The sequence below is a fragment of the Hemiscyllium ocellatum genome, chromosome 33 (genome assembly GCF_020745735.1).
Source record: "Hemiscyllium ocellatum isolate sHemOce1 chromosome 33, sHemOce1.pat.X.cur, whole genome shotgun sequence".
Lineage (NCBI taxonomy): Eukaryota > Metazoa > Chordata > Chondrichthyes > Orectolobiformes > Hemiscylliidae > Hemiscyllium > Hemiscyllium ocellatum.
The window spans coordinates 13,009,038-13,029,043 of NC_083433.1; the positions used below are offsets into that span (position 1 = coordinate 13,009,038).

At 44.3% G+C, this 20,006-nt stretch overlaps 1 protein-coding gene across 4 annotated transcripts in view; it reads left to right on the forward strand.

The window, feature by feature from the left end:
* The window catches only part of LOC132831528 (cytohesin-3-like), a 75,070-nt gene that overhangs the window by 37,757 nt on the left and 17,307 nt on the right, over positions 1-20,006 (forward strand). For all 4 annotated transcript variants that reach the window (XM_060849728.1, XM_060849726.1, XM_060849727.1 and 1 more), the window contains exons 2-6: positions 105-187; positions 5,852-5,916; positions 11,635-11,701; positions 17,383-17,501; positions 18,492-18,572. In XM_060849728.1, the coding sequence (XP_060705711.1) occupies positions 5,861-5,916; positions 11,635-11,701; positions 17,383-17,501; positions 18,492-18,572 (323 nt within the window). In that variant the 5' untranslated portion in view covers positions 105-187; positions 5,852-5,860. The remainder of the gene's footprint in view (positions 1-104; positions 188-5,851; positions 5,917-11,634; positions 11,702-17,382; positions 17,502-18,491; positions 18,573-20,006) is intronic.

Sequence of the window (20,006 nt, forward strand, 5' to 3'; positions counted from 1 at the left end):
CAATGCCAATCTTGCCAGAGATGCCCGTGAATGTATAACTTGTCATTGAAAACGGACTCCTTGTGGATATAATCTAAGTGTACTCTCTCACTTTTTCCTATCAGAGTTCTCAGACCTCACACCAGAGGAAAAAGAAGAGATCAAGAGAGTCCGTTTGCATAAGGAAGAGCTGCAGAACGACATTCAGGTAGGAGGGGGATCATGAACCATTTAAGGACACGTGTCCTTGGTACACCAGTCGTGAAAGTAAACAAATCCTGAAACAGATGCTGCAAATCGGAAACAAAAACAGAAAATGGCTGGAAAAGCTCAACAGGTCTGGCAGCACCTTGGAGAGAAATCAGAGCTAACACTTTAGGTCATAGGGTCATAGAGATGCACAACGTGGAAACAGACCCTTCGGCCCAACTCGTCTATGCTGACCAGAGCGTCGAGTGACCCTTCCTCAGAACCGTTCTAATCAGAAGCATTAACTCTGATTTCTCCCCAATGAAAGTAAACCGATTGGTGCAGCAAACACTTAGGAAAGAGTTGGTATGTTGGCCTTCATTACTAGAGGATTTGAGTTCAGAGGTAGGGATGTCTTGCTATAATTAAACATGCCCTTGGTAAGTCCACACCCAGAGCATTGCGTGCAGTTTTAATCTACCTCCTTAAGAGAGGATATCCTTGCCATAGAGGGAGTGCAGTGGAGGTTCACTATACTGATACCAGGAATGACAGAACTGTTCTATAAGGAGAATTTGGTTCAACTGTGTCTGTATTCACTAGAGTTGAGAAGGATGAGTCATAGAGGCATAAAGATATACAGCACGGAAACATATCCTTAGGTCTGACTCTTACGTGCCGATCAGATATCCTAACCTACTCTAGTCCTATCTGCCAGCACTTGGCCCATATCCCTCCAAACCCTTCCTTTTCCTATACCCATCCAGACGCCTTTTAAATGTTGCAATTGTTCCAGCCTCCACCATTTCCTCTGGCAGCTCATTCCATACACGCATCACCTTCTGCATGAAAAAGTTGCCCCTTAGGTCTCTTTTATATCTTTCCCCTCTCACCCTAAACCTATACCCACTAGTTCTGGACTCCCCCACTCCAGGGAAGAGACCTTGTTTATTTATCCTATCCATGCCCCTCATGATTTTATAAACTCCTATAAAGTCACCCCTCAGCCTCTGATGCTCCAGGGAAAACAGCCCCAGCCTGTTCAGCCTCTCCCCACAGCTCAAATCCTCCAAACCTGGCAACATCCTTGTAAATCTTTTCTGAATCCTTTCAAGTTTCACAACATTCTCTGTTTGAAACATATAAAGTCCTAGCAGGGCTGGACACACCAGATGCAAGGAGGATATTTCTCTTGGTTAGGGTGTCTAGAACCAGGGGGTCACAATCTCAAAATATGGGGAATTAATTTAGGATTTCTTCAGTCAGAGCGTGGTCAGCCTTGGAATTCAGTACCAGAGTGGAAGCTGGGTCACTAAGTATATTCAAGAAAGAGGAGAGGCCGGCAACATAATGTAGAGATGATCAGCTATGGTCACATGGAATGGGACAGCAGTCTTGAAGGGCTGAATGGCCTACTTTTGCTCCTAGTTTTATATTTCTCAGGGAAACTGCAAGCATCCCCAAAATGGGGTATACTTCAGTCATTTAACTTTCTATTGCTGCCCCTTGTCTGTTCCTCAGAAGTATTTAAATAACATCACCGGGGAATATATTGTTCTCTTTCAAGATGACAGCATCAGTTATAGAGCTGTTAGCCGTCAAATGACAGATGACCAGATCATATGGATTAATCAGAAATAGATTAGATTACTTAGTGTGGAAACAGGCCCTTCGGCCCAACAAGTCCACACCGACCCACCACCCACCCAGACCCATTCCCTTATGCCTAACACTACGAGCAATTTAACATGGCCAATTCACCTAACCTGCACATTTTTGGACTGTGGGAGGAAACCAGAGCACCCGGAGGAAACCCACAGAGAATGTGCAAACTCCACACAGTCAGTCGCCTGAGGTGGGAATTGAACCTGGGTCTCTGGCGCTGTGAGGCAGCAGTGCTAACCACTGTGCCACCGTGCCGCCCATAGGAGCAGGGGTAGGCCATTTGACCCCAAGAGTCTGCTCTGCCAATCAATCATGGCTGATCTAATGGTGCCCTTAACCCCACTTACTCCCTATTCCTGCTGCCCACCACAACCCTTGTCAATCGAAAGTCCATCTGGCTCAGCCTTGAATATATTTCCTGACCCAGCCTCACTGCTCACTGGGGAGGCAATTCCAAACAATTCCTCAGAGAAGAAATTCCTCCTCATCTCCATTTTCAATGGTAGATCCTTTGGTTCGAGACTCCCCCATGAGGGAAGACAGCCTTTTCAGTGTTCTGGTCCAGTGCAGAACAGAAAGATTACTTGGATGTCCAGATTATCTTTGACAAGTGAGCTAGAATTATCTTGAGAATGCTCTTCCATGAACCTGGTTTCCCAGTTATTAACATCGCCTGGTCTTAAACCAAGGAGCTGAAGATTACAGAGCTTATCAGATAAGATCTGGTACAGCAGTATAGTACAAACATTTCTAGTTGGCCAGTTATTGCAGATCCATTGAATGGCTGTGGCAAGGAAACTATTAAACCAAAGAGGAAAGGAGCAGGAGGAGGCCATTCAGCCCTTCAAGTCACTTCCACCCTTCATCATGATCACGGCTGATTGTCCAACTCAATAGTCCAATCCTGCTTTCTCCCCATAACCTTTGATCCCATTCACCCTAAGTGCTATATCTAGCCGTCTCTTGAACACATTCAATATTTGGCATCAACTACTCCCTGTGGTAATGAATTCCACAGGCTCACCACTCCCTGGGTGAAGAAATGTCTCCTCATCTCCGTCCTAAATGATCCACCCTGAATCCTCAGACTGTGACCCCTGGTTCTGCGCACACCCACTATCGGGAACATCCTCCCTGCATCTACCCTGTCTAGCCCTGTTAGAATTTTGTAAGTCTCTATGAGATCACCTCTCATTCATCTGAACTCCAGTGAAAACTGTGCTAACCTAGTCAATCTCTCTTCGTACGCCAGTCCCACCATCCCCAGAACCAGCGTGGGAAACCTTCACTGCACTCCCTGGAGAGCAAGAGCATCCTTCCTCAGAAAAGGAGACCAAAACTTCCCACAACATTCTAGGTGTGGCCTCACCAAGGCCCTGTGTAACTGCAACGACACATCCCTGCTCCTGTACTCATAACCTTTCACAATGAAGGCCAAGTTACCATTTGCCTTCTTTACTGTCTGCTGTAATCCTCTTTGACTCTATCTGCCTCAGGTGTAGGTAGGCTCCATTGTGGCTATCTACAGGAAGTTGGATAATTATCTGAATAATTACCACCTTTTGGGCCCTTCCTGTCCATGTCAGCTTTCTGCAACAACTAACAGCTCATCTGAATTAAATAAAAACAGAAAGTACTTGAGAAGCTCAGCAGGTCTGGCAGTATCTGTAGAGAGAGAAACAGAGTTAATATTTCAGGTCCAATATGTCCATTCTTCAGGATTCTGGAGATAGTTCATTCATTTTTCAAATACTAATGACTTCCCTCTCCGCAGATGCTGCCAGACCTGCTGAGTTTCTCCAGCATTTCCTGTTTTTATTTCAACTCTCCAGAATCTGCAGTATTTTGCTTTTTATGTGACGGCTCATCACCTACTGTCCTGCACTTTGCCAGTAGCCCTGCAAATCTTTTTCTCCTCAGGTAATTATCCGAATCCCTGTTGATAGCCACAATCGAGCCTATCTCCACCACACTCTGAGGCAGTGCAGCCCAGATAGAGTCAGAGAGACTTACAGTATGGAAACAGGCTCTTCAGCCCAACCTTTCCGTGCTGCCCTAGATGCTAACCACTCGCTATGTAAAACTTTTATTTGCACACTCTGCTGTTGCTTCTTTTGCCATTTACCTGAGGTCTGTGTCCTCCTGTTTTCAAACCCCTGCTGTTGGTGGGAACAGTTGCTCTCTACCTATCCTCATGCTGTGAACATCGTTGTCACATATCCTATCATGCTCTTTCCTCTGAAGGGAACCGCTCTGGTGTTACCCAGTACCACATAAATGGAGTTCTGCATTCCAGAGTCTATTCTTGTAAACCCTTTCGGCACCCATTTAAAAGTGTCACACCTGTTCTAATAATGACCTGAGTGTGACTTGATACTTAATTTTTGGCCAAAATAGTGCTTTATTAATGTTTGTCACAACTTAATTGATTATTTCCTTTGTCATTCTATTTATCAAACACAGAATCCAAGTAAGCCCTTTTGAACCCCTTTCTAATCTACCCTTCCACCGTCAATAACATCCAGGTTAGTCTGTTCTTTTAGATTAGATTGCCAACAGTATGGAAAAGGCCATTCGGCCCAACAAGTCCACACTGTCCCTCTGAAGAGTAACCCACCCAGACCCATTCCCCTACATTTATTCCTGATTAATGCAACTAACACGATGGGCAATTTAGTATGGCCAATTCACTTGACCTGCGCATCTTTGGATTGTGGGAAGAAACCAGAGCACCCAGAGGAAACCCAAGCAGAAACAGAGAGAATGTGCAAACTCCCCACAGACAGTTGCCCGAAGTGGGAATCGAACCCAGGTTCCGGGCACTGTGAGGTAGCAGTGCTAACCACTGAGCCAGTGTACCACCCATCTCATGCCTACCTTTCTTCTTTTTCTCTCTCCTCATGCCTGTGGTGCACAGCACTGATGTAGTATGTGTTGATATCTATTTCCGCAGCTCATTTTTTTCTGAAACAAGTTGCCCGTGAGGCCCAATCATTTGAAGAGTGTTGTTGCTTTAAGATTTCGATATGTGGATGGGCCAAAAGCCAGGATATCATCTCATGACCAGAAACTATCATCAGCCTGCATTGCAGCATCCAAGACCAAGCACATGCCTAGGGATTACGCAGCAATAGTTATTTTCGTTATAGCTATAAATAAACCCAGAATGGGACACAGAGCAGAAGTAAGCCATTCAGCCCATTGAATCAAGTAAACAGAATCCATGTAGATTGTCTTGAAAACATGAAGAGTCACTACAGCCAGCTTGTCACTGAAGGCTTTTGTTTGAGGGATGCCATTCCAACTTTAGTTCCATTCCCTCATGTGATGAGGGCATTGCTGGCTGGGCCAGCATTCATTGCCCATTCCTAATTGCCCACAGGGCAGCTAGGAGTCAACCACATTGCTGTGGGTCTGAGTCACATGTAGGCCAGGTTTGGACAGCAGATTTCCTTTGCTAAAGGACATTTGAGACCCAGATGGGTTTTTAACAATAATCAGCCATGGGTGCATGGTTGACATTGGTCCAGATTTTTATTGAATTCAAATTGTCACCATCTGGCATGGTGGGATTTGAAGGCATTTTGCCTCTCCCCATGTTTCCGAGCAAAATGAGTCACTTCCTACTTGCTGTCTATTACATTCTCTCTCTGTCACATACCCTCTGGTCAACCTATCACTATTCTCCTCGCACTCTGAAAACTGAGCTCTGTACATCCAAGTCTGGATTCTTAATGTACATCAAAAGAAGCAACTATTCCAATCCTGACCCTTGGGAAACCTCATTCTATATCGTCCTCCAGTTCAAAAACAAACAAGCATTTATCCCTGCTCTGTGTTGCCCGTCACTCAGCTAGTTATGCTGCCAGATCCCTTTTATTTCACAAGATACAGCTTTGTTAGAAAGCTTATTCTGTGGAAGTTTCTGAAATACCATTTAGCAGTGAATGTATCCCACGTCCCTCTTGCTGTTTCCCTTGCCAGGGTCCTTATCGTAATTGTGAACTCTCTCTTGCAGAGACTGAAGATGGAAATTGCAAAAATCATCACTGAGCTTGAGAACTTTAATTACACAGAGGAAGGGTGAGTAGTGAACAATTACTAGCCAAACTCAGATCATCTATTCCAGGGCCTCAGGATTACTAATGTGGAGAATGCTGGAGAAACTCAACAGGTCTGGCAGCATCTGTGGAGAGAGAGTGAGAGAGTTAATGTTTTGAAGTCCAGTATGACATCTTCAGAACTTTTATTACAGTTGGGAAGAAGTCTGTCATGATGCACCAAATATTCATTGAAGGAAAAGTTTTTAGAAAACATTTGTTGAAAAAATCTACCCATCCTGGTAGTGACACCATATACAGCCACAGAGTCATAGAGATGTACAGCATGGAAACAGACCCTTTGGTCCAACACGTCCATGCCGACCAGATATCTCAACTCAATCTAGTCCCACCTGCCAGCACTCGGCCCATATCCCTCCAAACCCTTCCTATTCATATCCCCATCCAAATGCCTCTTAAATGTTGCAATTGTACCAGCCTCCACCACATCCTCTGGCAGCCCATTCCATACACGTACCTCCCTCTACGTGAAAAAGTTGTCCCTTAGGTCTCTTTTATATCTTTCCACTCTCACCCTAAACCTATGCCCTCTAGTTCCGGACTCCCCGACCCCAGGGAACAGACTATCTATTTACCCTATCCATGCCCCTCATAATTTTGTAAACCTCTATAAGGTCACCCCTCAGCCTCTGGCGCTCCAGGGAAAACAGCCCCAGCCTGTTCAGCCTCTCCCTGTAGCTCAGATCCTCCAACCCAGGTAACATCCTTATAAATCTCTTCTGAACCTTTCAAGTTTCACAACATCTTTCCGATAGGAAGGAGACCAGAATTGCATGCAATAAAGATAATGGAGTGTTTTTTGGCTAATTGCAGTGTTCAGTCTCTATCAATGTGTTTACGATCAGATGCAGTCTGACTATAAGTCTGGAAGTCATGGATAAGTCACTTGATCCAGAACTAATGTGCTTCAGATGATGAAAGAAAGTCAGAGAGGTGGTATAGGACAAAGAAAAATTGTAGCCACGATGATCCAAAGTAAAGTCTTGTGAAACTAGCAGCAGTAGGGAAACAAATCAAGTGGAGACTAATCATAGAATCTCTACAGTGTGTGGAATCTGGCCATTCAGCCCATCAAAGAGCATCCCACCCAGACCCACCCCATCCTGTAACTCCACTCTTTCCATAGCTAACCCACACATCCCTGACTACAACAGACAATTTCAGTATGGCCAATCCACCTAACCCACACTTCGTTGGACTGCGGAGAGAAACCAGAGCAACTCCACACAGACACGGTGAGAACGTGCAAACTCCACGCAGACAGTTTCCCTGAGGGTGGAATTGAACTTGGGGCCCTTGCACTGTGAGCCACCATGCCACCTGTGAATTCAGCTGTGTTGTTTGTGGGAAAATTCCTCAACCTATCTCTTCAGTACGAGTTTGGGAATATCTGATATGAATGCAGTATGTGCTACCACAGAGTAGGTGAGATAATCTGAATAGATGTATTTGAAAGGAATAAAACTGGACACGTTTGGAATGTGACACATTTTGTACATGTCAAAATGGAACTTCATTTCAAAGCTCATTTCCAATTGGCAATTCTTTCAAATTTTGTTTGGGAGAGCACTACAAAACCCACATAACAGAGAAAAGGATAGGATCTAAGGTAATGTTGTGGAACAGAGACCTGGGGGCTCAGGTACATAATCCTTTGATGTTTGTGTCAAATATTGATAAGTTGGTTCAATTGTTTAGCACACTTGCTTTCATTGCTTAGACCTTTGAGTATAGGAGTTGGGATGTTATGTTAAGGTTGTACAAGACGCTGTTGAGTTCTCTTCTAGAGTATTACGTCTAGTTCTGGTCGCCCTGTTATAGGAATGATATTATTAAGATGGAGAGGGCTCAGTAATGATTTACCAGGATGTTGCTCTGAATGTTGCGTTTGAGTTATAAGGTGAGCTATTTCATTGGAGCATAGGAAGCTATATAAGTTTATAAAATCATGAGGGGTATAGGTGTCTTTTCCTTAGGGTGTGGGATTTCAAGATGAGGGGCATATTTTTAAGGTGAGAGGAGAAAGATTTAAAAAAGACATGGGGGGGGGGGGCGATGTTTTACTTTGAGAGTGGTTCCTGTATGGAATGAACTTCGAGAAGAAATGGTCGATGCACCTAACCTACACATCCCTGGACACTATGGGTAATTTAGCATGGCCAATCCACCCTAACCTGCACATCTTCAGACTGTGGGAGGAAACTGAAGCACCCAGACGAAACCCACACAGACACAGGGAGAATGTGCAAACTCCATATGGACAATTGCCCGAGGCTGGAATCGAACCCGGGTTCCTGGCACTGTGAGGCAGCACTGCTGGCCACTGAGTCACCATGTTGGTGGATATTATTACCAGTCGATATTATCAATATTACTAACCATATGTGATTATGCCTCACCTGGGGATTTGCCTCCCTGAACCTACTCACTCTCTATTCTCCTTATTGAGATGCTCCTTGAAGCGTCCCCTTCATCTAACAATCTCCTTGTGGGCATCAGTATCAAATTCCGTTCGGTGAAGTGACGTGGGATATTTTACGGTTGTCTGTTATGGGCCAGACCCCCTCAGAAATATTTTAAGAAAGTGGCCGAGATCCCAAAATGTTCTTATTCTAAAAGGCAAATGTAAAGTGTCTCAGAATACAATGCAACTGGTCAAACTGGCAAAACACCATTTATGTAAACACGAGCAATGAAAATACGACCAAAGAAAGAGGAATTTAGAATAAATTAATGGACGGGAAGCTGAACAGAACAATAGATACAGTAAACATTACTGTCCCAATATTGTGACATCCCATAAACTCACCCTTTGACAAAAAGGAAAACTCTCACACGAATTCTCACATGCAGTTATTGTCATACAGCATCGAGGCAGATCCTTTGGCCCAAGTTCTCTAATCCAGGAGAAAAAACCATCAAGAGAAAATTCAGAGAGTATAGCAGTCAAGAGACATTCGCTGACGCTCCCAACTCTTTAGAGACCTCAATAGCTTCTGCTTAAATCTAAACCTAAAACTGTAAATAAAACTAGAAATCCTGGTCTGGGAGGTCTGGCCACACCCAGGCTGCTTCCATCGTTCCAACTTTTAAAATAAAAATACCCAATCCATCACAAGTTATTTACTTTCTTAGAGACAGTGCTTTACCTCTTCTTTACAATCACTCTTCAAAACAAAACCAGAACAAAATAACCTTTTAAAAGACACAACATCATCACATGTCTAAGACTTGCATTCTTTCTCGGTCGGCCAAATGAGTCTACACCTGCAGGCACTCTGTCTCCCAATGTTCAATGACGTCCAAATTCGTCACCAGCCCTCCCCAGTTGTTACTAAATTAGCAAACTGCTTACCTGATGTACTGAAGGAGCAAATGTTCCTCCAATTAATTATTGAGAAGACTGAAACTATTGTTTCTCGCTGCCCACCTTTCCAAACTCAGTTGCCTAACTACCTGTTGGGATATGATGGCAGATACCTTTTGATGGGTTAGGATTAGGACCCTGGAGCAACCTCGTGATGATGCCACAGAGTTGCAAGGTTGTAAGAAGGCAGTTCACCTTCACAAGGGGCAATGACCAGGGGTAACCAATGGTGGCCTTGCCAGCCAGGGTTACATCCCAGGAATATATTCAAGAGAAAAAAAAACCTAATCGGATCTTTTTGATTCAGGCCAGAGTTAAAATTGCAGGAAAAGAATGTGCCGTCATTTAATCCCCATCTGCTTATTGTGATGATGATGTATCTTTAAGAGGTGTATTGTATCCTGGTTACTTTTTGAGAGAGATTGAGTTAGAGACATTGAGCTGTCTGTGGTTACCTAAACAGCTTTAGCGGCCTTGAGGTGTTTTTGTTTTCAAAGGTTGGAACAATAGAAGCAACCTGGATGGGTGTGGCCAGCTCTCTCAGGCTAGGATTTCTAGTTTTGTTTTAGGGCTAGATTTAAGCAGTCGCTGTTGGAATCTCATCACGGCAGAAGCTGCTGGAGTTTTGAAGAGGTAGAGGCTATCTTTTCCCTCTCTCAGTTACAGCTAGAAGCTGGGGTTTCTCTCTGCTGCTGGGTTACCTGACAAACAAATCTATTTTACTGAATTTGCCTTTTTGCCAAGGGATGTGTTTATGGGATGTTACTATTTTGGAACAGCTAATTAGTGATAGTTACTGCAGCTATCATTCTGTTAAGTTTTCCAGTAGAGTTGTTATTCCAAATTCCTCCTTCTTTGGCTGTATTTTAACTACAGTGTTTGAACATAATGTATTTTTCATGTCGAGTAGTTTGACCAGTCGCATTGCATCTGGAACACAGAACATGACACTTGCCTTTAAAATAGGGAATCACTGGGGCCTAGGTAACCTTCGTAAAATCTTTTGAGGGGTCTGGTCTGGTTTGTAACATTATTTACAGAAGGATCCCTGCTGTCTCTGGGTTGGTGGCCTCAGGCGACTGACTGTGTGGAGTTTGCACGTTCTCCCTGTGTCTGCGTGGGTTTCCTCCGGGTGCTCCGGTTTCCTCCCACAGTCCAAAGATGTGCGGGTCAGGTGAATTGGCCATGCTAAATTGCCCTTAGTGTTAGATAAGGGGTAAATGTAGGGGTATGGGTGGGTTGCGCTTCTGCGGGTCGGTGTGGACTTGTTGGGCCGAAGGGCCTGTTTCCACACTGTAAGTAATCTAATCTAATCCAATCTAATCTAATCTAATTGCTGAACCCAGCAGCATAGAATTAATTTTTATTAATGTTTTTATTTTTATTCACATGTGGGATGTGGGTGTCACTGACTGGGCCCAGCATTTATTGCTTGTCCCTAGTTGCCCCCATGAGAAGGTGGAGGTGAGCTGCCTTCTTGCAGTTCATCTGCTGTGGGTTGACCCACCATGCCCTTAGGGAGGGAACTTCCAGGATTTTGACCCAGCGACAGTGAAGGAATGGCGATATATTTTCAAATCAGGATGATGAGGGGCTTGGAGGGGAACTTGCAGGAGGTGGTGTTCCCATGTATCTGCTGCCCTTGTCCTTCTAGATGGGTTTGGAAGGCACTGTCGAGGGAATTTTGGTGATTTTCTGCAGTGCATCTTGTACACTGGTGGTGTACACTGGTGGTGGAAGGATAAATATTTGTGGATGTGGTGCCAATCAAGCGGGCTGCTTTGTCCTGGATGGTGTGGATCTTCTCAAGTGTTGGAGTTACATCCATCCAGGCAAGTGGGGAGAATACCATCACACTCCTGACTTGTGCCTTGTCGATGGTGAGCAGACTTTGAGGAGTCAGGGGATGGGTTACTTGCCACAGTATTCCTAACCTCTTACCTGCTCTTGGATCTATTGCAGTTATATTGGAAGTCAAGTATAGGTTTGCAGTCTGCAGGATTGAATAAATAAGTAACCCAGGTGACCTTAACTGGTCCTTTTGGCTGTTACTGCTGGGAGAATGGTATCATGGCAACAGCAAGTGCAGTTAGTTTACAACCACTTCAATATCAGAGACTTAGGAAAAGGTAACGGTAGGCAATCCTCTTGCCTGTCATTTACATTTGAAATATCAGAGAAAGGAAAGTAGCCTGCTCAATCTGGGACAATGCTGTTGCTCCAAGATGTTTCCTTGAAGACAGGGCCCAGTTCCGATTAGAGTTCAATGTTGAGTGATATTCCTCACAGAATTTTCCTTCCCTTTTCATTTAGCACACTTGCGGAGAGGAACAAGCTGATGGCCATGGGAAAGAAGAAATTCAACATGGACCCCAAGAAGGTATTGAGTATTCGATTTGGCTTTCTATTGATTATTCTCTATGTCCCATCCCTTTCCAGCACCAGCACCTTCCTTCTTCATTCTCATCTGCCGTTGATCTATTTCTTTCCCAACTTCTGCTGTAAATGGGAATTACACTTAATGGTAAAGTCCGAGGGAGTGTTGCTGAACAAAGACACCTTGGAGTGCAGGTTCATAGCTCCTTGAAAGTGTAATCTCAGGTAGATAGGATAGTGAAGAAGGCATTTGGTATGCTTTCTTTTATTGGTCAGAGCATTGAGTACAGGAGTTGGGTGGTCATGATGCGGCTGTACAGGACATTGGTTAGGCCGCTGTTGGAATACTGCGTGTAATTCTAGTCTCCTTCCTATTGGAAAGATGTTGTGAAATTTGAAAGGGTTCAAAAAAGATTTACAAGGATGTTGCCAGGATTGGAGGATCTAAGCTATAGGGAGAGGCTGAACAGGCTGGGGTTGTACACCCTGGAGTGTCGGAGGGTGAGGGGTGACCTTATAGAGGTTTACAAAACATCTGACATTATGAGGGGCACGGATAGGGTAAATAGACAAAATCTTTTCCCTGGGGTGGGGGAGTCCAGAACTACAGAGCATAGGTTAAGGATGAGAGGGGAAAGATATAAAAGAGACCTAAGGGGCAACTTTTTCACACAGAGGGTGGTATGAGTATGGAATGAGCTGCCAGAGGAAGTGGTGGAGGCAAGTATAATTGCAACATTTAAGAGGCATTTGGATGGGTATATGAATAGGAAGGGTTTGGAGAGATATGGGCCGGGTGCTGGCAGGTGGGACTAGATTGGGTTGGGATATCTGGTCGGCATGGATGGGTTGGACCGAAGGGTCTGTTTCCATGCTGTACATCTCTATGATTTATGACTCTATGGTGGGAAATTGGACTTGAAGCCCAAGATCCGCTATGATTCTATTGGATAGAGGAACAGGCTTGATGGGCCAAATGGTCTGCTTCTGCTCCTATTTCTTGTGTCCTTGTCTTTTTGTTCCACCCTATTTCTAAAGACGTCAATGGTAGATGCGCAATGATTAGAATCCATACCATTCTACGGTGCTTTCATACACACTTTAGAATGGTACAGCACAGAAGGAGGCCATTCAGTCCATCCATCCGTGGCTGCTCTTCCAAAAAGCAAAGGTTAATCCCAACTTCCTCTCTCCAGTTTTGAGGACCAGTAGTCCGAATGGTGAAGGGAATGGAACAAATAAAGTTCCCTGGGAGTTGTTTGCTCAGTCCTTCAGAGTCAGGGATGACAGATTTGATTCAATGAAAAGAGATAAAGCCAGAGAATAGTTTTTCACTCAAAATGATAGTAAAGCTGCAGAATGGGGTTACAAGGGAAGGTATTGGATTAAAATGGGACAATCTTCTGGACTGAGAAGAGATTGAAGAATACAGCGAGACCATTGAGAAAAACAGTCCTGGGTTTCTTAAACCACTTCCTCAGTGTAGCTTCACTGTCCACCTGGATCCCTGAAAGGGCAATTATATCGCTGTTCCTTCAGTGTCATTGGAGCAAAACCCTGGAATTCTCTCGCAAACGACATTATGGGTCAACCCACAGCAGGTGGACTGCAGCGGTTCAAGAAGGCAAGGTGGGGAAAGGGTTAATGCCTGCGCTGACTCAGGATTGTCCACAGTTACATTTTTTGTGGCACACTTAGCAGCGATGACAGGAAACCATAAGAAAAGCACAGTGCCACACTGCAAAAATAATTTGTTCTTCTGCACCTCACCATCGCTTAATACCCTTAGATTAGAATTTGCAGAGTTTAAAGTATTCCGTAAAGGGAAGAGTCTCTAACATTTGATAGGTCTTCCGTTTCGAGAGGTTAACTGTTCTTTGGTAACATTTTCTCTCATTCTCAAAGATCTCTCTAACGTATCCGAGGGAAACTGCTGTCCTTATCTGGTCTGGCCTCCATGTGATTCCAGACCCACAACAAAGTGGCTCACTCTGAAACTGCCCTCTGGGATGGGCAGTAAATGCTGGAGTAGCCAGTAATGCCCTCACCCAACAAATGAATAAAATAGAAAAGTAAGCTCTTACAGAGGGCTGGCGCTGACACAATGAGCAAAATGGCTTCCTTCTGTATAGGCAGCATTTCACAATTTTATCAAAAAAACAAACACAAGTTCTCAACTTGACCATCCCTCAGCTTTGCAAGAACATGGACCAAAGGTTCATGATCATTGATTCACTCATTTTCACTTTGGAGATCAGGTGATAAACTGTGGCTTCTAAAATTGTGCGCAGCCTCCAGTCCTTTGACACATTCTCTTTTATGATCGCTCTGGATTACTTCATGGTCCCAACCAACAGGGTTTGGAAAACTGGTGGTACCAGCAGGCAATGCCCCTGTCTCTGAGCCAGCAGATTCTGGATTCATGTCCCACTCCAGGTTTTGACAGCCAAGGGAGTGGTGTTCCAATCAAGTTCAGTATCAATCTTCAAATCCCTCCAATAGCTGGCAGTGAGAGTAGGAGGAAGTGGGATTACTGCTCAGCCCTCGAACGGAGCGATTGCTGGAGCCTGCACTGTCCATAGCTCTAAACTGCAACATGCACGGCACCATGGCAACATGGATTCCCATGGCAACTGTGTCACACGATCACCGATCAACACGAGGTTGTCAGCTCTCCTGTATTGTTCTGGAACCTCCAGGAATTAAAATGGAGTCCATATCCTGCTCTGAAAGGGACAGGACCACATCATAGAAGTGTGATTTCCGTTTTCTCCAAAAAGAGAAAATCTTTGGACACTTCATAGAATCCCTACAATGCAGATTGAGGCCATTCAGCCAATCATGTCTGCACTGACCCTCTGAAGAGCATCTACCCCATCCCTGTAACCTCCAGTAGCATCTATACCATGACTAACCCACCTACCCTGTACACCCCCCAACACTATGGGCAATTTCCCACAGGCCAATCCATCTAACCTGCACATCTTTTGGATTGTGGGAGGGAACCAGAGCACCCAGGGGAAACCCACGCAGACACAGAGAGAGCATGCACACTCCATACAGACAGTCCCCTGATGCTGGAATCAAACCTGGATCCCTGGGAGACAGCAGCGCTAACCACTGAGTCACCGTGTTGCCCTTATGTAGCACCCTTAAATGTAGTAGAACTGCTCCCCAACCAACTCAAGAAGTAGACAAAAATTGACACTGAGCCAAAGAAGACTTTACAGCAGGGGTGTGGAAACAAATGACAGGCCCGGTGCTGCTCCTAGCTTGGTCCTCTTGCTTCCCTGACCCAGGTACCACGAGGTCCTGTCCCCAACCAGAACACAGCAAGCCCTCTGGTTTTGGGCCCTGATGTAGTGCCTCTGTCCTGGGCTCTGAGGATAGGTGGCCCAACTCTTCACTCGGGAGGTAAGGGGTTTAGCATAGTGTTGAAAGAAGGGAGGGAGTTGGCGGGGGGTGGAAATTTAGCTCCGGAGTTTAGAGTCAGGATGATTAATGGCCTCACCCCCTTTGGTGGGTTGAAGGGTGTGGAGAAAGCGCGAGAGGTTTAGAATCATAAAGTCATACAGCACGGAAACAGACCCTTTGGTGTAACTCGTCCAAGCCGACCAGATATCCTGAATTAATCTAGTCCCATTTGCCAGCACTTGGCTCATATGAGTCCTTCCTGTTCATATACCCATCCAGTTGCATTCGGAGGAACACAATGCCCTCAGAAGTTGTGGGGCTGGAGGAGGTCTTACAGAGACAAAACTCTCCTCCATCAAACAACTTGAACGGGATATGTGTGCGCTTTGGTCAAACCAAGGTCAGTCCAGTGGGCTCAGTTATGCTTTCAGCTTTGTCTGGTCTGAGCTGAGATAGGAATGGCCTGAACTTAGCGATCCATTCTTAACCTAGACAGTGTGGTGTGATGCTGTGTTAGATTAACGTGCAGCAAAACACTGCATTGTTTGTTGAGATGCAAACAATTCGCTGGAGGGAGAGCAAGGTGAAGCGAACGCTGTTGTCGAGTGCAGCTTGTTGTGTGGGCAGTAACACTGAAAAACCACAGGAAACAAAGATGCACATTAAAAATGCCAAAGTCTATTCTCAACCTGAAGAGCTGATTAACTGATATCTCACTCAAATGCTAAAGTCTTCGAAATAGAGATAAAAAGAACTTTGAAGGCTTGATGGTAATTATTATTTTGTAAGTATGAACTCAGGAAATCAATGGACAGGTAAAGGTTAGCTGGTTTATTTGGTCTGTTCTACATTCACGATGCTAACAATATCATGATCAGATTGCCGTCCTCACTGACAGTCTGAGAGAGTCAATTAAACAAAATCAAAAAGAAAAGTGGGCAACAAAATGGAGAAAATTCTTCTATGAACATCTCCAGTGATCATTGTGTTTCCAGGTGACCACTCTGGGACTGCACTATCAAAAGCCCCTGGAATTATATCTTAATTCAATAATTTTCCATTGAAGTTTTGCTTTATTTTAATTACTATGCCCCTTTGAAAGGTGTCCTCTTGAGTTGATTTACACAATATTTGACTTGTATAGGGCAGCACGGTGACATAACCAACGTGCCAGTTAGACCAAAACCTTTCTATCTGTCATGACCCATTGAGTCACATTATTTACATGTCAGTTTGCTCAGACATTTTATGACACACCTCTGGAACAAGCATGACTTCAACCCATGCCTCCTGGCTCAGAGATGTGGACATTACCACTGCACTACAAGTGCCCTCTTCACAGAAATTATATGTCGTGGTGTCACACTTGCAAAAGGTGTTTTGCGATGTCCATGACAACCGGGCCTTTTAAATAAATAATGAAGAACTAAAGTGAGGAAAGTACCTCAATTTTAAAACCCACTAGAATTAGAATAGCATTTTGAATCTTTTTTTGGATATATATTTCAGCGCTGTTCCAGGGACACGAGTTCACAGATATTGAGACACACTCTCTGGAACAAATATGACTTCTGACTCAGAGATTGGGACACTACCACTGCACCACAAGAAAATCTTCATACAACATTAAACCCCCGATCTGTCCTTTGTTATTCTCAGCTCCTACAAGCCCCACAACAAATTAGAACCTCACATTCACCTATCTTAATATCCCTGATGTGGCTTTCTGTCAAACATTTACAAGGTTAAAGGCATTTTGTAAATACACAAAGTTGTTAATATCAGGTACTTTTGATTCACTCAAATGCAATCTTATTTTTATTGAAAACATTCCAAATTCTGGGGTGTCTGAGTGAAAGCACAGTAGGTTCAGACAGGTGTTAATATAAAGTTAGTTAGAGTTAGTCCCCAGCAGAGTATTTTTCCTGATTAGGTTATCTCCTGTACCATAAGAAACTGAAAATGGGTTTTGTGGTATTGAAGAATCCAACAGACATTAGTGAACTATTATGTACAAGTACTACATTCGTCTGGCACATAAGTGTCTGGGCTAACATAAAGCTATTAGATTTCAACAGAGCAGCATACTTCCAGTCGACTGCCATGCTTCAAATGATCTGAGGTAAGAGAGAGTTTGAGACCTTAATATGCTCAGGCCACATGTTATGATTTAGTGATACGAGAATGTTTCTTAAAGGCATACTTCTGTACTAACTGTGGGATATAACCCAACAGGAGCTGTGCTAATAATTCATTTTCTCATTGTCCTAGGGTATAGAGTATTTGGTAGAGAACAAATTGTTATCTCCGAAGGAAGAAGATGTTGCCAAGTTCCTATACAAGGGGGAAGGCCTGCATAAAACAGCCATAGGAGACTATCTTGGAGAGAGGTGAGATCCATATCGAATAAAGGTTGTAGGATTAATTAATAGTAAAATGTGTGTCCCTAAAAACTTGTGGAAGAAACAGAATTAACTTGCATTTAAAAAGCAAGGTTTATGAACTCAAGTCTTAAGGCCAATGGCATACGCTCGTGTGTCAAGTTATAATAAAGGTAAAGTTGTCACAGTCTTACGAGACCATAGGGTTGCTGTCTGTCTCATAAGAGAGAGAGGCAACTGGTGGTGTCACCGCTCATCAGGCAAAGGGAGACATTGAGAGGGAAAATCTGTCATAGTTATCTCAGACCATACAGGAATCGTATTGACATCACTCTGCATCACAAACCAGCCACAGTTAACAGATCAAAACTGACCCCCACGTCATAATATTTTTTTAAAAAATGGAGCGGCCAGTTTCTTCACTGACCTTCATAAACAGCAACGTAGTGATGACCACATGGAGTGAGGTTGGAGGTGGAGTGGTGTTGGATATGGGGATGAGGTTGGGGTTGGATCTGGCAATGAGATTGGGAGTGGATATAGGAATGGGGATAGGAGTAAAGGTGTGGATAGATATGGGTGGGGTGGGAGTGAGAGCAGGGTGGGATATGGAAATGGTGGTGGATATGGGGTAGTGGTGCGTGTGAGGGTGGGGTGGGAGAAGGAGTGAGAGTGGTGTTGGATATGGGTTGCAGGTGGGAGTGAGGGTGGGGGTTTTTATGGGGTAAGGGTGGGAGTGAGAATGAGGTTAGATAAAGTGGTGGGGTGAGGGGGATATGGGGTGGGATTGAGGATGGGGTTAGATTTGAGGTTGGGGGGCTGGATGTGGGGTTAGATGTGCAGTTGAGGGTGGGGTTAGATAAGGGAGTGGAGGTGAGAGTGTGTGTGGGGATGTTGATGGGAAACAAGAGAAATCTCTGGGAATGTGTCCAGCTAGAGTTGATAAATTTAATTGAAGAAACACTGCTTTAGTTTTATTTTCTGCTTTTCTTTCTTCAGAGAGGCAACATACATCAAGACCCTACAATGTTTTGTTGAGCTTCATGAGTTTGCAGATCTCAACCTTGTGCAGGCACTGAGGTAAGGAATCTCAGAGTCAGGAGGGTCCTCCATGGTGTCACTTCCTGTACAAACCGTCCAAACCATCATTTTGTCATAATTGTTCCCGCTTATCCTACCTCCAATCTCTTCAATTTCTGGTCCCCTCTTTCATTTTTACCTATCTACCCTCATTCCCTTTCTAACCATTTCCCTACCACTCTCCTCTAGGTTTCATTAAAGTGCAGCTGACAATTCCTATCACTTCCTAACAGGCAGTGGCAAGGGACAATATTTGTGTGAAACTGTTAGGTAACTACAGGGGAGATAATGGGGCACGGCAATGCCATGTAATTAGTAATTTGCCAGTTCAAGTTCTATCATGATGTAATGAACTAACAATTTCATACAAAATAGAATCAAACAGCACAGAAACAGATCCATCGGTCCGATTTGTTCATGCTGACCAAATATCCTAGATTAATCTAGTACCATTTGCCAGCATTTGGTCCACATCCCTCTTAAACCCTTCCTATTTATGTATTCATCCAGATGCCTTGAACTTGTACCAGCCTCCACCACTTCCTCTGGCAACTCAGTTGAAACACACAACACCTCTGTGAAAATTGCCCCTTAGGTCCCTTTTAAATCTTTCCCCTCTTACCGTAAACCTACTCCCTCTAGTTTTGGACTCCCCTACCCTTGGTAAAAAACCTTGACTATTCACCCTATCCACACCCCTCATGATTTTATAAACCTCTATAAGGTCACCCTTCAACCTCTGACGTTCCAGGGAAGACAGCCCCAGCCTGCTCAGCCTCTCCCTGTAGCTCAAAGCCTCCAACCCTGGCAATATCCTTTTCTAATTTAACAGTTTCCTATAACAGGGAGACCAGAATTGAATGCAGAATTCCAAAAGGGGACTTACCCATGTTTTGTGCAATTATAACATGATCTCCCAACTTCTATACTCAATGTACTGATCAGTGAAGGCAAGAGTACCAAACACCACTTTCTCGCAATGCTGTTTTTCTGTGACTCCACTTTCAAGGAACTATGAACCCGCACCCCAAGGTTTCTTTGTTTGGAAACATACCCCAGGACCTTACCATTATGTGTATAAGTCTTACCAAAATGCAGCACCTTACATTTATCTAAGTTAAACTTCATCTGCCGCTCCTTGGCCCACCTGATCAAGCATCTCTCTTGTACTTTGAGATAACCTGCTTCATCATCCACTTTGGTGGAATGAGACTTTTCTTCACCAGCTCAAAATATAGTGTTCAGTGACAGGAAGGAAATCTGCCATCCTTAGCTGGTCTGGCCTAGATTAGATTACCTACACTGTAGAGGCAGCCCAACAAGTCCACACTGACCCGTCAAAGCGCAACCCACCCATACCCCTACACTTACCCCTTCACCTAACACTACAGGCAATTTAGCATGGCCAATTCACCTGACCTGCACATCTTTGGA